This window comes from Erpetoichthys calabaricus, chromosome 15 (genome assembly GCF_900747795.2).
Source record: "Erpetoichthys calabaricus chromosome 15, fErpCal1.3, whole genome shotgun sequence".
Classification (NCBI taxonomy): Eukaryota; Metazoa; Chordata; class Cladistia; order Polypteriformes; family Polypteridae; genus Erpetoichthys; species Erpetoichthys calabaricus.
In genome coordinates this window covers 50,911,094-50,927,073 of record NC_041408.2, presented here as the reverse complement: position 1 = coordinate 50,927,073, position 15,980 = coordinate 50,911,094, and the positions used below count along the sequence as shown (strand labels likewise).

The following is a 15,980-nucleotide window of genomic DNA, read 5'->3' as shown; positions in this document are numbered from 1 at the left end:
TGTGTCCCCGTGTTCTTGATGAACTCATTTTAAAGTCACCGTCTCAATCCACTGCACTAATTCCCTTCATAATTTTAAACACTTCACTCATGTCTACACTTGAGCTCCTTTTGCTTCAACTGAAAAGGCTCAGCTCTTTTAATCTTTCATTACAATTCATCCCCTGTAGCCCTGGAATCAGCCTAGTTGCTCTTCTCTGGACCTCTTCTAGTGCTGCTATGTCCTTTTTGTAGCCTGGAGACCAAAACTGCACACAGGACTCCAGATGAGGCCTCACAAGTGTGTTATAAAACTTGAGCAGAACTTCCATGGACTTGTACTCCACATATCTGTACTTTCTCTGGTCCTGTTCAGCCTATTTACATTGGACTTCCAATACAACTCGGAGTCCTGCCACGTGCAAAAGTTCGCTGATGACACTGCTATCGTGGGCTGCATCAGGAATGGGCAAGAGGAGGAGTATAGGGACCTAATCAATGAGTTTGTTAAATGGTGCGACTCAAACCACCTACATCTGAACACCAGGAAAACCAAGGAGCTGGTGGTGGATTTTAGGAAGCCCAGACCCCTCATGGACCCCGTGATCATCAGAGGTGACTGTGTGCAGATGGTGCAGACCTATAAATACCTGGGAGTGCAGCCGGATGATAAATTAGACTGGACTGCCAATACTGATGCTCTGTGTAAGAAAGGACAGGGCTGGCGTCCTTCAACATCTGCAATAAGATGCTGCAGTTGTTCTATCAGACGGTTGTGGTGAGTGCCCTCTACTACGCGGTGGTGTGCTGGGGAGGCAGAATTAAGAAGAAAGACGCCTCATGCGTGGACAAACTGGTGAGGAAGGCAGGCTCTATTGTTGGCATGGAGCTGGACAGTTTGACATCTGTGGCAGAGCGACGAGCGCTAAGCAGGCTCCTATCAATTATGGAAAATCCACTGCATCCACCAAACAGTGTCATCTCCAGACAGAAGAGCAGCTTCAGCGACAGACTGCTGTCACTGTCCTGCTCCACTGATAGACTGAGAAGATCGTTCCTCCCCCAAACTATGCGACTCTTCAATTCCACCCGGGGGGGTAAACATTAACAGTATACAAAGATATTGTCTGTTTTTTACCTGCATTATTATCAATCCTTAATTTAATATTGTTTTTTTGTATCAGTAAGGTGCTGCTGGAGAAAGTGAATTTCCCCTTGGGATTAATAAAGTATCTATCTATCTATCTATCTATCTATCTATCTATCTATCTATCTATCTATCTATCTATCTATCTATCTATCTATCTATCTATCTATCTATCTATCTATCTATCTATCTTTCAAGGCGCTATATAACCTGACATTCTGTTAGCCTTCTAAATGGCTTCTGAACACTGTCTGCCAGTTGATAGTATCGAGTTCACTACGACTCCTAAATCCTTCTCATAAAGTGGACTTTTGTTTTTCAGACCTCCCATTGTGTATTCAAACCTCAGTTTTAACTACCATGTGTAATACTTTACATTTACTGACGTTAAACATTGTGGTATGTGAGTTATTACATTCCTAACATGAAACACATAGACATACAGAATTTAAACTTATGGCCCATATAATTTCATTATTAATAATTTTATAACATTGCAGTCACATTAATGTGTATATGCCGATGAGGAGCACGCGTTGTCTACAAAGTCATGTTCCATTCAGATGGTGCCTGCTGTGATGTGTCGACCTCACGCTTCCCTAAGGGTCTCTCCTTCTAGTTGTCTGTCTCCATACCCTGGCATCTCCCAGTCCTACCATGTCTCTACCTTTCTCTCCATCTTTTTTTTTTATTTTTATCTGTCTCTCCACTCTTGCCATGCAAGCTCCTCTTATATCACCCGCCCAATCTGGTGCAAGTATGAACGCGCCACTCCCACCAAGGTACTACTGAGGCACCGGACTGACGCTCACATTCACACATATAATGCACAATCAGCTGGACTCCCCAATCATCCATGGATTTAAGCGAGTTCATTCACACCCGCACCCAATACCAAACCTGCACACACTCGGTGTGTTTATTTACTTAAAATTTTCCTAACGCCATGGACCACTTGTCACATCCTCTGCTTAAAAACTGATGCTTTTTTTCCGAGACAGCACAGGGTTCTGTATTAGTGGCTGAGGTGGGCACAGAAGTAGTGTTGGTTGTCCTTTTTCCGGATGATTTTCTTATTTTTCTTTTTTTTCTTTTTCAGTCACTCACAATCTGGCCAGCAATGGGTGCAATACAACATGTCCATCATGGTTCAAAGAGGTGTAGGGGGTAAAGGTCTGAAAAATGGAGAATTTAAGGATACTATGGAGGAATGTGGGTCGCAATACTAAGCAATTAGGACTGTCCAGTAGCTGGAATAATCTTTTACATGCCTGTGGCTGCAGTGCCTTCTCTTCTGATTTTTTTGTTTTGCACTTCATAATTTCCCGCTAACAATGAAAGGTATCCATCCATCCATTTTCCAACCTGCTGAATCCAAACACAGGGTCACGGGGGTCTGCTGGAGCCAATCCCAGCCAACACAGGGCACAAGGCAGGAACCAATCCCGGGCAGGGTGCCAACCTACCGCAGGACACACACAAACACACCAAGCACACACTAGGGCCAATTTAGAATCGCCAATTCACCTAACCTGCATGTCTTTGGACTGTGGGAGGAAACCCATACAGACACGGGGAGAACATGCAAACTCCACGCAGGGAGGACCCGGGAAGCGAACCCAGGTCCCCAGGTCTCCCAACTGCGAGGCAGCAGCGCTACCCACTGCGCCACCGTGCCACCCAACAATGAAAGATATTACTATCATAAAGACAAACCTTCATCTGTGGACAGTTTTCAGTTGTACAGTTTATAATGTTAAAACAGAATTAACAAATTGTAAAAATATAGACAAGACTGAAAAATGTAAAATGTCCTTTTCTTCAGGTTATATAAACCTATGCATTTCCTTGACTTAGGTCTGGGGTCAGACTAGACTCAATGAAATTTGAAAGAGGTGGATCAGCGATTCCCAGAATTGTTAATACTTATGGTAATTTCCTTTTAGTCACCTTCAAAATCCTCTCCTTGAGATGCAATCCACTTGTCCCAGCACTTTCCTCATAACATTTCCTACACTTGTCTTTTGTTGCCATGTCTAAAGCCTCCTGCTTTTTTTCCTGATTTTCTTCAACGGCAGCAAATCTTCTTCACTTCAGTCTCGGTTTTAATTTTGGGAAGTATAAGAAGTCACAAGACGCGAGCTCTGGTGGGTTCAAAGCAACAACCCCATTGTTTTTGGTCAAAAACTCTTTGACAGACAAGGCAATGTTTACAGGTGCGTTTCCAAAGTGCAAAATCCAGTTTTGGGGGCACCACCTCTACGGATGTTTTTACTTGATGGTTTCCCACCGACGCCTCAACAGTTTGATGTAATGTCACTGATTAACAGTCTGTCCTCAGGGAACTAACTCTATCGATGTTGAAAAATGTGTTCATGATTGTCTCTTATAAATCTGCCATGATGACTTAGAGTAAAAAAAAAACAAAAATCGCCAGTAAGTCACCCATGCAATTTGTCACGCATGTGTGTCGTCAGAGGACCTCTTCACATACTGAGTCGAAGTAGACAGTAACCCGCCGAGACGAAAGGGGGCGTTGCCAATAACCTGTTCATCTCCTCTTTACCGCACATCGCCGAGGAGCCACCCAATAAAGGCATTTGACCCCACCCTTTCTGGTACAGCTGCCATAAAACACCAGGTATCCCAGAAGGAAGCGTCATTTGCTGGCCAGAGCAACTTGCAGGATGGAGCTCTGCTAGAAATGGCTGCAATCTTCGAGAAACCTTCTTCATTTGAATTCCTGCATATGGGATGCACAGTAGACAGTGATGCCTCTTTTGTTTGTTTCTTCTTCACTGTCCATGGATAATAAAAAGGGACAACCCAGTTGGTGCCCCAAACTTTCTTCTTACTCTCTGGAGACCTGCCATTTCTGCGCCCAGCCACAAATTGTAGAATAAATGCCAGAAGTACACACTCAATCAACTCAGCATGATAACACTCTGTAGACTGATTAACCAGTCTTGTGGTCATATGATACCTAGAGGCACATACGATAACTACACTCTACACCGCGGTGGCATTCCAAAAGACACCATGAATATAGAGAGCTTTCTAAAGGACCCTGGCTCACACAGCCAACACCACCAAGATACAGTGACACTTGCAAACAAGACAAGTGTGGACACATGGAATGTGACTGCTGCAAATGGCCGTGTCTGGTGACAGGCTGTATGTTTAGGCATCACCACGGTCAATGAGAAGAGAATCCAGCTGGTGTCGGACAAAAGACAAGAGGAGGAAAGCTCGGCAGCGACCACCCAACTGCAGCCATCAACCTTCATGTGCAGCAGATGTGCCAAGGACGGCCACTCAAGAAATGGTTTGTTCAGCCACAGCTGCCGCTGCTCCATATCCCACTAAGTCCTTAACCGGGGACATCCATTGTCTACCGAGATAGACGTTGCCATCGTCAATTCAACGCTATTGACATATTCTGGGAATTTTTGGGTACTTTTTTTTTTAAATCTCCCCTCTCTTTCTCTCTTTTGGACCTGCTGTAGTTCTTTTCAGGTTTCTCCACGCAAAAGTAGCCGCCCATGTGTACCACAGACCAAGTGATAAAATAGAAAATCCTCTCCCATTTCACACAGGCAGGAAAACAACAAAAGCAATCACCATGTTTGTGAAAGGAATTCCAAATTATAAACAAATTTGATTAATTTTTACACTGATACAAAATCTATCACATTTTATTAGACTTGCAGGCCTTCAGCAGACAAAGGTAGACATTATGAAACAAGAAGGACTCCTCAAGTCATACCCACCTGATAAATTTCTGGCCTAGTCCGCCTAGGTCTCAGTCTTCGCACTGGTACAATGCGTCGCTGAAATGGGCACTCGGTTATGCCCAGTGTTGGCCCATCCTGGTATCCTGCTGAGGCCGAGTTGGAAGAAGTGGAAAGGAGTTCACTGTCAAGAAAAGTGAGAAATTCTCATTGTAACTGGCAGTTCCCACCAAATCTCTTAATCCAATTAAGGCTCATGGAGAACCAGAGCCTGTACTTAGAGCAATAGGCACATGACATGAATCAACCTTGGACAGAACAATAGGGACCATTCCTTCACACACCCATGTTTTACATAAATCATATTTTATTCTACATAAGAGATTGGGAGCATGCGCAGATAGTACGTTGCCACATCCACCACACGATTAACCACCTGGATTGAGACCTTAGTGCAGCGGGTGAAACCTCTGCACCACACTGGAACAATCCTGTCACCAATCCCCAAGTTTTCCTTGTATATTTGAGGACTTGCTTGCAGGGCTGGATGCAGATTAACGTCATACCCAGGATGGAGCAATGGCAGGTCAAGGACCTTGCTCAAGGGCCCAGTGGAGTAGAGTCATTTCTGCCACTTATGGGACTCAAACCGGCAACCTTCCGATTTCCCATGCAGATGCCTAGCCTCAGAGCCACCACTACACAACTTTATAGCATGTTTTTAAGTAGCATTTCCTGAACCTTCTTACTCTAAAAAGAGTTACAGATGTCCAGAGTCCATTGTGGCAGCAGTACATACAAGGCTTGAACCAAAACTTGTAAGGGCACCGATCCATTGCAGAGTACATAAGTCATAATTCCATATTGATTCATAGTAGACCAATTTACAAGGATCTATTAACACAAAATATACACTTTCAGAATGTGAGAGAGAAAACCACACAAGCACAGTGAATATAAGCAAACAGTGGTGATGTCTGACCAGAAGATAGTGATAAAATGAAGCCTGGAGGCTCAAGTGGCTCTGAATGACTGCTTCCAAAAGGACAGACTAGGAGTGACCTGGGGAAGAAATTGAGGAGCTCAGTCACTGCATCACACACCATATTCAAATTAGGATTATCAATGTGGAACCCTCAAAGGCAGGGTGCTGCTTTCCAAAACACCATCCCTATATTACTGAGGAGCTAAAAAGTCTACTAAATGAGAAAAAGAGAGCCCTCAAATCTGGTGACAAAGAGGAAACACATCAAGTGCCAAAGAAAAGGACGCTTACAAAGCCAAAACAGAAATTAAACTCACTCAGAATAACGTGAAAGATGTGGGCGTAATTACTGGACTCAAGCAATCCAGGGCTCAGGTACCAGAAGGAGATGTACACAAAACTAACGCCATCACTGCTGTGGAGACCTTCCTCTATCTACTGAGTGAGGAAAGAGGATCTCAGCAGTGGTGCATTGAGCTGTAGCAGTTGTTGGTGTTGTGATTTAATCTCAAAAGTTGCTAAGGTGGTGAGTAGCCTTCAGAAAATAGAAGGGAAGCAGGCCAGAATTCTACCAGCCTGCTCAGAAGAGGTATGCCTAGCTTTCATTTGAATCACTTGTTTCAAACCCAAAAACACTCTTCACTCTCAACGTTCAAAAATGTATTCTGTAATGTCCCAAAACACAAGCAAAATGACCCATAAGGGAGAGGATCACCATCAGTTCCTGGCTTGTTTCGAATGAACCATACTGGACTTCAGTTCCCTTCCTGCCTTTTCTAGAGTTGGGGGCGGTGCCTTAACTGTGATGAATGGGTGGCTCCACCTGTTGGGACTCACCCACAAAATGCAAAAAGCATTAAAGAATTGGATAATATAAAAACATACTTGAATAACATAGAAACTAAATATAATAAAATTAACAGTACATAATTAGACAAAAAATAAATAGAGTGAAATGGAAGAAAAAAAAATAAAGAAAAAGTAACAAAGAAGCAGTTTACCACTTGAGCACAGACAGACAGACAGACAGACAGACAGACAGACAGACAGACAGACAGACAGACAGACAGATAGATAGATAGATAGATAGATAGATAGATAGATAGATAGATAGATAGATAGATAGATAGATAGATAGATAGATAGATAGATAGATAGATAGATACTTTATTAATCCCAAGGGGAAATTCACATACTCCAGCAGCAGCATACTGATAAAGAAAATATTAAATTAAAGAGTGATAACAATGCAGGTATAGACACAGACAGACAATATCTTTGAATAACATTAATGTTTACCCCGTGGTATTGAAGAGTCGCATAGTGTGGGGAGGAACGATCTTCTCAGTCTATCAGTGGAGCAGGACAGTGACAGCAGTCTGTCGCTGAAGCCGGTCCTCTGTCTGGAGATGATACTGTTCAGTGGATGCAATGGATTCTCCATGATTGACAGGAGCCTACTCAGTGCCCGTCGCTCTGCCACAAATGTCAAACTGTCTAGCTCCATGCCTACAATAGAGCCTGCCTTCCTCACCAGTTTGTCCAGGCGTGAGGCGTCTCTCTTCTTTATGCTGCCTCCCCAGCACACCACCGCGTAGAAGAGGGCGCTCGCCACAACCGTCTGGTAGAACATCTGCAGCATCTTATTGCAGATGTTGAAGGATGCCAAAGGGAGGGACCCTGGCTTGACCATTTGTAAGTATTACCTTTGTTCTAAATTCTCTGTTTTTTTTATTTATTTTGTTTGATTCTGTGGATTTTGCTATTGGATTTTGTATAAGGACTTGTCCGCTATGAATTACCTTTTAGGTAACTCCTTTTTGCACTTTTTGAGATTTTTGATATATTTTCTATTCTGTTAATCTTTCCATTTGTAAAGATTTTTGGCAAGAGTTATCCCTACAAGCCACAGTTTGATGGTTGATCTCCCTTGCATGGTATTTTTGATATTTCTTGAGTCTTTTAGGCCAGTCTTCCCATTTTGGGCCTATGTATGTGGGCCGCAACCAGCAGGTTGCAATTGGGCTTAGCTAACTCTGAATAAGCCCCGCAAGTCAGTAAAGGTCTTGGGCTTGGCTTTTTCTGAGGCCTTACACACCCCTTCTGCCACGTCTGTGATTCCAGATCATGACGCTCGAGGAGTTATCAGACTGTGACCATTCTTAACAGGATACAAATGAGACATGAAAGTTCAGTGCTGGTTTTTGGAATTTTGAAAAGATAAGAAAAGAAAAAGTAATGGAAACAAACCAGGAAGCAGTCTTTTGCTGGAGCAAGTTGAAAAGCAACATGTATGCCCTATAAAAGTCTTAACCAAACTGTTCTCTCACTGTGCTGAATCACTGTGAGGCTGTAAAAGAGTTCACGATAAAGGATTGGCAGATGAGACATGGTTGAGAAAACAGGCAAAAGTTGAAAGCAGAAAAGACAGCCGGACAGTCATCAGGTCTAAAGATATGAGTAAAAATCAAAGTATTTAAACCAGAAAATGATTAGTTCATAACCAAGAAAGGACAAATTAAAATATGCAACACACACCAACGCGGGAATCAGCGAACAGCATGCCATTCCCCTTGGAGTGCTGCCGCCGTCGTTGTCTGGGGTTGGGGGCCCTTGGAGTTTTAGCTTTGTATGAAGTACAGAACAAATAGCATTCCATTATGGAACACAATGTGTCAAGTTTTAAAAAATGGAATGTTTCACAAGCCTAGGCCCAGTCCATGAGAAATCGTTGATTAATGATCAGGCATTTGGATTGAAGTGCAGAAGCGTCCCCTAATTAAAATGAGTTCAGCAGAGCGGAAGCACAGTCCGCAAGGACTATGGTATCACTTGAGGGTCTCATTCCCATTCCAAGGCATTTGTCAAGTGGACTAATGAGATGCATTGCATTTTCCATTCCAACAGATGGTGTATACAATGGACACTATAAACAAATAAAGGAAATTGTAAACCGAAAAAAGGTAGGAAATGAAAAAGGGCTGATAGAGGAAATACTAATCCCATTGGAGCCTGTTGGGTGATAGCTGATAGATGGCCTGACCGCAGGAGACTCAAACTCAGCAGGCTAGCACATCCTTTTTAAAGCTGTTAATAAATAAAACTAAAAAAAAAATAACACTGAAAAAAATGCAAGTGTAAAGAAAAAATAACTAGCACACAAACAGAAAATGATCTCGTTACAAAAAGGTATTTTTCTGTACTTGACATTCCCAGGAAAGGTTTTTTTTCCAGCTTTTCAAGTTTGCATCTTGGATTCTTTCAGGGGTCGTCTCTCTCTGTGTTCAGAGGCAGACATCCATTTATGGCCGTCTGCAGCATCGTTGCAATCCTCAAATCCATTTAGACACACAGAAAATGCCCCCTCATTTACTTAACTGCCTGTGATTTTTTGTGTCACTTTCTAAGCTACTTGGGGCTATTTGGACTTTGGTGTAATTACTTCCAGTCTTTTAAGCGTTAAAAATGATGCTGTCACACTCAACTCTTTAAGTGAGTTATTTCTGTTTTGCCAAAAAGAGGCTCTTCCATGAATAGATTTTTTTCCCGTCCATATATATATATATATATATATATGTACACACACGCACACACACGCATACTAGAATTGGTCTCTTGAGATAACACTGTCATTTTCTTGCAAATCCCAAATGACTACAAATATTTTCAAGGAGCTCATGATTGATTATACCTTAGGAAGCAGGGCAGTTTAATGCGCATTAACGTGTCTCCTTCATACATTTCAAAATTAAACATTTTGGCTCAGAGAGGATGTTTCAGGCCTAGCTTTTTGAACTAGATCATGAAATCTTAGAGTTAAATCAATGTTTCTTTTATATAGTGCCTTTCACATTACAATACCCTTTCAAAGTGTCCTGGCAGAATCGGGCATCTGTCACAAACCAGTCACGGAAGTGATGCCAGTCCACGCTCAAACAACCAACTACATTTATTTAGGCCAGTTCTGGGTTGCCAATTGTTATGATTCAGCCAGCATTTCTCCCCTAAGCTGTGCCTCTTTGTCTAATTTTGTGTCATTTATTTGTATTAATGTTTCTTTTGTTTTGTTTAATGCATTATTCTTATTGTTTATTTCGTTATGTCCCATGTGTTTTGTGGGTGGTCCCTCAAGGGGTGCGGCCACCTGCCAATCACCACCAGGAACTGCCCCCCCTATCTACATATTGGAGAGCCTTCTATACTTCCTGGCAGTTCATTTTGAACATGTTAGGGAGTGGAGTGTCATTTGTGTTTTTGCTGTTGCTTTATGAATTCCCAGATTTCTGAACCCGTGCTCTGTTTTTGACTTTGGGTCTTTGTTTACTGTGGATTGCCTTGCCTTATTAGAAAATTCCTTTGTGCTCTTAGGAGTTTCATGCATTGCAAAGCCTTTTGTTAAAATAAACCTTTTATTTTTATAAACATTTTTCAAAGCCCTTTTGTGTCTAGTCTGGGTTTTAACGGTATTTCCCCATTTAGAAGGCAACCTTTGAAAGTGTTTTTGGGACTCCTGAGTCACGACACCAATCAACCACATACAGTGGGGCAAAAAAGTATTTAGTCAGCCACCAATTGTGCAAGTTCTCCCACTTAAAAAGATGAGAGAGGCCTGTAATTTTCATCATAGGTATACCTCAACTATGAGAGACAAAATGAGAAAAAAAATCCAGAAAATCACATTGTCTGATTTTTAAAGAATTTATTTGGAAAATAAGTATTTGGTCAATAACAAAAGTTCATCTCAATAATTTGTTATATACCCTTTGTTGGAAATGACAGAGGTCAAACATTTTCTGTAAGTCTTCACAAGGTTTTCACACACTGTTGCTGGTAGTTTGGCCCATTCCTCCATGCAGATCTCCTCTAGAACAGTGATGTTTTGGGGCTGTCGCTGGGCAACACGGACTTTCAACTCCCTCCAAAGATTTTCTATGGGGTTGAGATCTGGAGACTGGCTAGGCCACTCCAGGACCTTGAAATGCTTCTTACGAAGCCACTCCTTCGTTACCCGGGCTGTGTGTTTGGGATCATTGTCATGCTGAAAGACCCAGCCACGTTTCATCTTCAGTGCCCTTGCTGATGGAAGGAGGTTTTCACTCAAAATCTGACGATACATGGCCCCATTCATTCTTTCCTTTACACGGATCAGTCGTCCAGGTCCCTTTGCAGAAAAACAGCCCCAAAGCATGATGTTTCCACCCCCATGCTATACAGTAGGTATGGTGTTCTTTGGATGCAACTCGGCATTCTTTCTCCTCCAAACACGAGAAGAGTTTTTTACCAAAAAGTTCCATTTTGGTTTCATCTGACCATATGACATTCTCCCAGTCCTCTTCTGGATCATCCAAATGCTCTGTAGCAAACTTCAGACGGGCCTGCACATGTACTGGCTTAAACAGGGGGACACGTCTGGCACTGCAGGATTCGAGTCCCTGGCGGCGTAGTGTGTTACTGATGGTAGCCTTTGTTACTTTGGTCTCAGCTCTCTGCAGGTCATTCACTAGGTCCCCCCAGTGTGGTTCTGGGATTTTTGCTCACCGTTCTTGTGATCATTTTGACCCCACGGGGTGAGATCTTGCGTGGAGCCCCAGATCGAGGGAGATTATCAGTGGTCTTGTATGTCTTTCATTTCCTAATAATTGCTCCCACAGTTGATTTCTTCACACCAAGCTGCTTACCTATTGCAGATTCAGTCTTCCCAGCCTGGTGCAGGTCTACAATTTTGTTTCTGGTGTCCTTTGACAGCTCTTTGGTCTTGGCCATAGTGGAGTTTGGAGTGTGACTGTTTGAGGTTGTGGACAGGTGTCTTTTATATTGATAACGAGTTCAAACAGGTGCCATTAATACAGGTGACGAGTGGAGGACAGAGGAGCCTCTTACAGAAGAAGTTGCAGGTCTGTGAGAGCCAGAAATCTTGCTTGTTTGTAGGTGACCAAAAACTTATTTTCCACCATAATTTGCAAATAAATTCTTTAAAAATCAGACAATGTGATTTTCTGGATTTTTTTTCTCATTTTGTCTCTCATAGTTTGAGGTATACCTATGATGAAAATTACAGGCCTCTCTCATCTTTTTAAGTGGGAGAACTTGCACAATTGGTGGCTGACTAAATACTTTTTTGCCCCACTGTACACATCTTTAAGAAGTGGGTGTAAGTCACTGTAATCAGAGGATGTCTCAAAAGACATAAGAAGAATGTAAAAATTCAGGCACCAGGCTCAAAATTAAACCAAAGTCCCTAGAGCTGAACGCAGCAGTGATGTTCAGTGCAGTCAGGTGGAGCACAATATCCACTCACTTAGCAAATTATTAGGTACACCTCTACACCTGCTTATCCATGTGATTATCTAATCAGCCAATCATGTGGCAGCAGTGCAATGCATAAATCATGGTGATGCAGGCAGGGCAGTGAATTAGGCTTTCGCCTAGGGCACAGATCATAATGGGGTGACCCAGCTGCACAGGTTAACTCCCGAACCTAGGGCACAAGATAACCTAGCACACCAGAGTCAGGAGCTTCAGTTAATGTTCACACAAAGCACTAGAATGTTGAAAGAATGTGATCTCAATGATTTTGACTGTGGCATGATTGTTGGTGCCAGACAGGTAGGTCTGAGTGTTTCTGTAATTGCTAGACCCCTGGGATTTTCACCCACAACATTCTCTAGAGTTTACTCAGAAGAATGGTGTGAAGAATAAAAAAAACATCCAGTGACCAGCCTGGCCATTCTGCAGATGGAAAAGCCCCGTTGATAGTCAAAGTAAAGCCGCTGCTCCACCACACCAAAAAGAGCCAGTTGAGGTGGTACAAGCATCTAATTAAAATGCCTCTAGGATGCCTCCATGGGATGGTGTTTTTCAGGCATGCCCAAACAGGAGGGGACCTGGCGGCAGACCCAGGACACCCAGGAGAGATTACACTGTATGTCCCAGCTGGCCTAAGGATGCCTCGGTATCCCCATATAGGAGTTGGAGGAGGTGGCTTGGCTCAGACTGCTACCCCACAACCTGAACCTGGAGAAGGGTCTCAAAATGGATGGAATGATGGATGGAAATGTTGAAATAAGATACACATTTGAATAACTGCCAATTACAAGCCTCTGTTTCCATCAGAATATGAAAGCCTCTCAGAATGAACAACACGTCAAACTTTGAGGTGAATGAGCTACAACAGTAGGAGATGATGTTGGGTTCTACTCGTGTCAGCCAAGTACATGAAACTGAGGCTACAGAGGGCACAGGCACAGGTGTGATGAATCTCAATTTCCATTGAAGCACATGGATGGTAGGGTTAGAATTTGATGTCAACAGCATGAAGCCATCAACCCAACCTCCCTTGTGTCAACAGTCCACGGTGGTGTGAGGAATGTTATCTTGGCTGTTTGGGTATTCCAATACCAATCAATCATTGCTTGAATGCCACAGCCAGTATGAGCTCACCATCTGCATCTTTTCATGGCCACATCATCTAATGGCAACTTCCAGCATAATAATGGAACCGTGTCACATACCATAGCAAAAGTCATCTCAAACCGAAATCAAGAACATGACAAGGACTTCTTCCCAGTCACCGGATCTGAATCTGATAGAACACCTTTGGGATGAGGCAGAATGGAAGATTTGCAGCAGATCAGTTGATTGTTGCTTTTTGCTTATTAAAACTCAAAATAAAAATTCTGACCAGAAAAAAAATGCAATCATCTTAAGTATTGACCACGTGATGATGCAACACACCAATCGACAATCACATGGTAGAAACCTGCATAGACAAAGTCACGAAAATCCTGACACTTCAAAACAAACTATCGGTGCAATGGCATCACTGACATATCGATAAACGAGATGTTCACATCAAAAATGACTAAAAAAAAAAAATCCTGACAAATTCCAATAGCTAGCATCTGGAAGGCTGGATCTTATTGTGCACCCATCATTGCCGGAGTGCTGACTTCCTGTTATTCTGTGTTTAGTGAGCAGAGTGTTTTTCTGTACGGCTTATCAGGCAAAAATATGTGGTCAGAACATCTCGAAAAAGTCAAAAAAGTCTACCGTTAGCACAAATGACCAAACCAAGACATTCAGCAACAATTTCAAGATCAAGGTCATAAGCAAAACTAGACAAAAGAAGGTGTTTTTTTTTTTTTGACAAAAAGGCACATGAGAGTTTATCCATGAACTCAGATAACAAGGTGCTGCGTCAGCTGAACCCCTGAATTAGTTTTTAGATTGTGACCCGGTAACTCCACACACCAACAAGGCGTTGCTAGCGACAGAAAGGTAAAAGGGCGGCAATTGCACTAAACAAAACGGTGATGGAAATAGTTTTAAACTAAATTACAACATCTAAACGAGGCACAGAATTGTAATTCTAATAAGAAAAAATGATTTTATGGGGTCAAAAATCTAGGAAAACAGTATCTAGTGTAGTGGTCTCAGAGTCCTGGAAGGCCGCAGTGGCTGCAGGTTTTCATTCTAACCCTTTTCTTAATTCGTGACCAGCTTTTACTGCTAATTAACTCCTTTTCCTTTCATTTTAATGGACTTGTTTTTTAAGATTTGTTCCCCTCAATTTCTTGATCATTCCTCTGAATTGCTTCATTTCTTTCCTTAAGTGGCACCCAAACAGAAATGAAATATGAAGTGAGGGAGCCAACAGAAGACCAACTAAGACAGAGCGTCAAACTCCAACCAATTTCATTCCAATCACCATTCTTGATGGTTCTTGTTGTTACTTAAATCTGGACTTTAATTCCATGGCTTGTTGCTGCTCTCATTGTGCAAAAGCAGATATTTCCAAAATTGTTGATTTTCCCTTTTCTAAGAGCAATGTTCAAATCTGGGCCTGAGCAGATCAACATTCCTGAGACTTCCATCATTCTTTATTTTCAAATACTGTATAATGGACACAGTTTGCTGGCCTTGTTTTGGCTCATTTTGTATTTCACTATTGTTTGGCTGCTAATTAAGGAAAAAGAAACAAGGGGTCTGTGTCTTCAAGAGTGAGCCAATTAAAATGAATTCAAAAGAAGTTAATAAGCAGTAAAAACAGGTCACCAATTAAGGTTAGAATGAAAGCCTGCAGCCAGTGCAGCCGTCCGAGACTGGAGTTTGAGACCACTGATCTAGTGATAGAATTTCTTGCCAGAAAAGGAGCAAAAAACCCTAAACTGGATATGCTGGTTACAATGCGGATGGATGTGATTTCCACTTTCTGAAAGTACGCTAGATTAGAGAGGATTAGTTAACACAAAAACCTGAGTAAATGAAGATAGACATGGGCATAATATTGTTTAAGGGGCGGATCCCCATAGGGCCCAGTAGAGAGGAGCAAGGTTGTGAAGGTAGAAGTGATGCTTTAAGAGAATTTTAAATTATGAACAATGTTATAGACACACTCAAATATGGAGGTCTGTTGTGAGAAAGTGACCTAGCAAAGAAGAGGCAATGTCACTGCTGCCTCACCTCTTCTTCTTCTTTTGGTTGCTCCCGTTAGGGGTCACCACAGTAGATCATCTTTTTCCATATCTTCCTGTCCTCTGCATCTTGCTCTGTTACACCCATCATCTGCGTGTCCTCTCTCAAAACATCCATAAACTTTCTCTTAGGCTTTCCTCTTTTCCTCTTACCTGGAAGTTCCATTCTTAGTATCCTTCTCATAATATTCCCAGCATCTCCCTTCTACACATGTCCAAACTAACACAATCTCTGACTTTGCTTCCCAACCGTCCAACTTGAGCTGACCCTCTAATGTACTCATTTCTAATCCTATCCATCCTTGTCACACCCAACCTTAACATCTTTAACTCTGCCACCTCCAGCTCTGTCTCCAGTTTTCTGGTCAGTGCCACCATCTCCAGCCCACATAACAAAGCTGGTCTCACTACTGTCCTGTAGACCTTCCCTTTCACTCTTGCTGATATCCGTCTGTCACAAATTACTCCTGACACTCTTCTCCACCCAGTCCACCCTGCCTGCTCTCTCTTCTTCACCTCTCTTCCACACTTGCCGTTACTCTGTAGAGCATCTCTCTACCTCTCCAGGGTTTACTCAACCTGCTCCCTACTCTCACTACAGATCACGCTGTCATCAGCAAACACGCAATGTAACTCCATCTGGCCTTTTCTATACTTCTCCATCAA

The 15,980-nt window shown here is 42.5% G+C and overlaps 1 protein-coding gene across 2 annotated transcripts in view; it reads right to left on the bottom strand.

Annotated features, from left to right (window-relative positions):
- Positions 1-15,980, bottom strand: part of pcnx2 (pecanex 2) — a 295,416-nt gene that overhangs the window by 197,614 nt on the left and 81,822 nt on the right. For both annotated transcript variants that reach the window (XM_051919361.1, XM_051919362.1), the window contains one exon: positions 4,896-5,040. In XM_051919361.1, the coding sequence (XP_051775321.1) occupies positions 4,896-5,040 (145 nt within the window). The remainder of the gene's footprint in view (positions 1-4,895; positions 5,041-15,980) is intronic.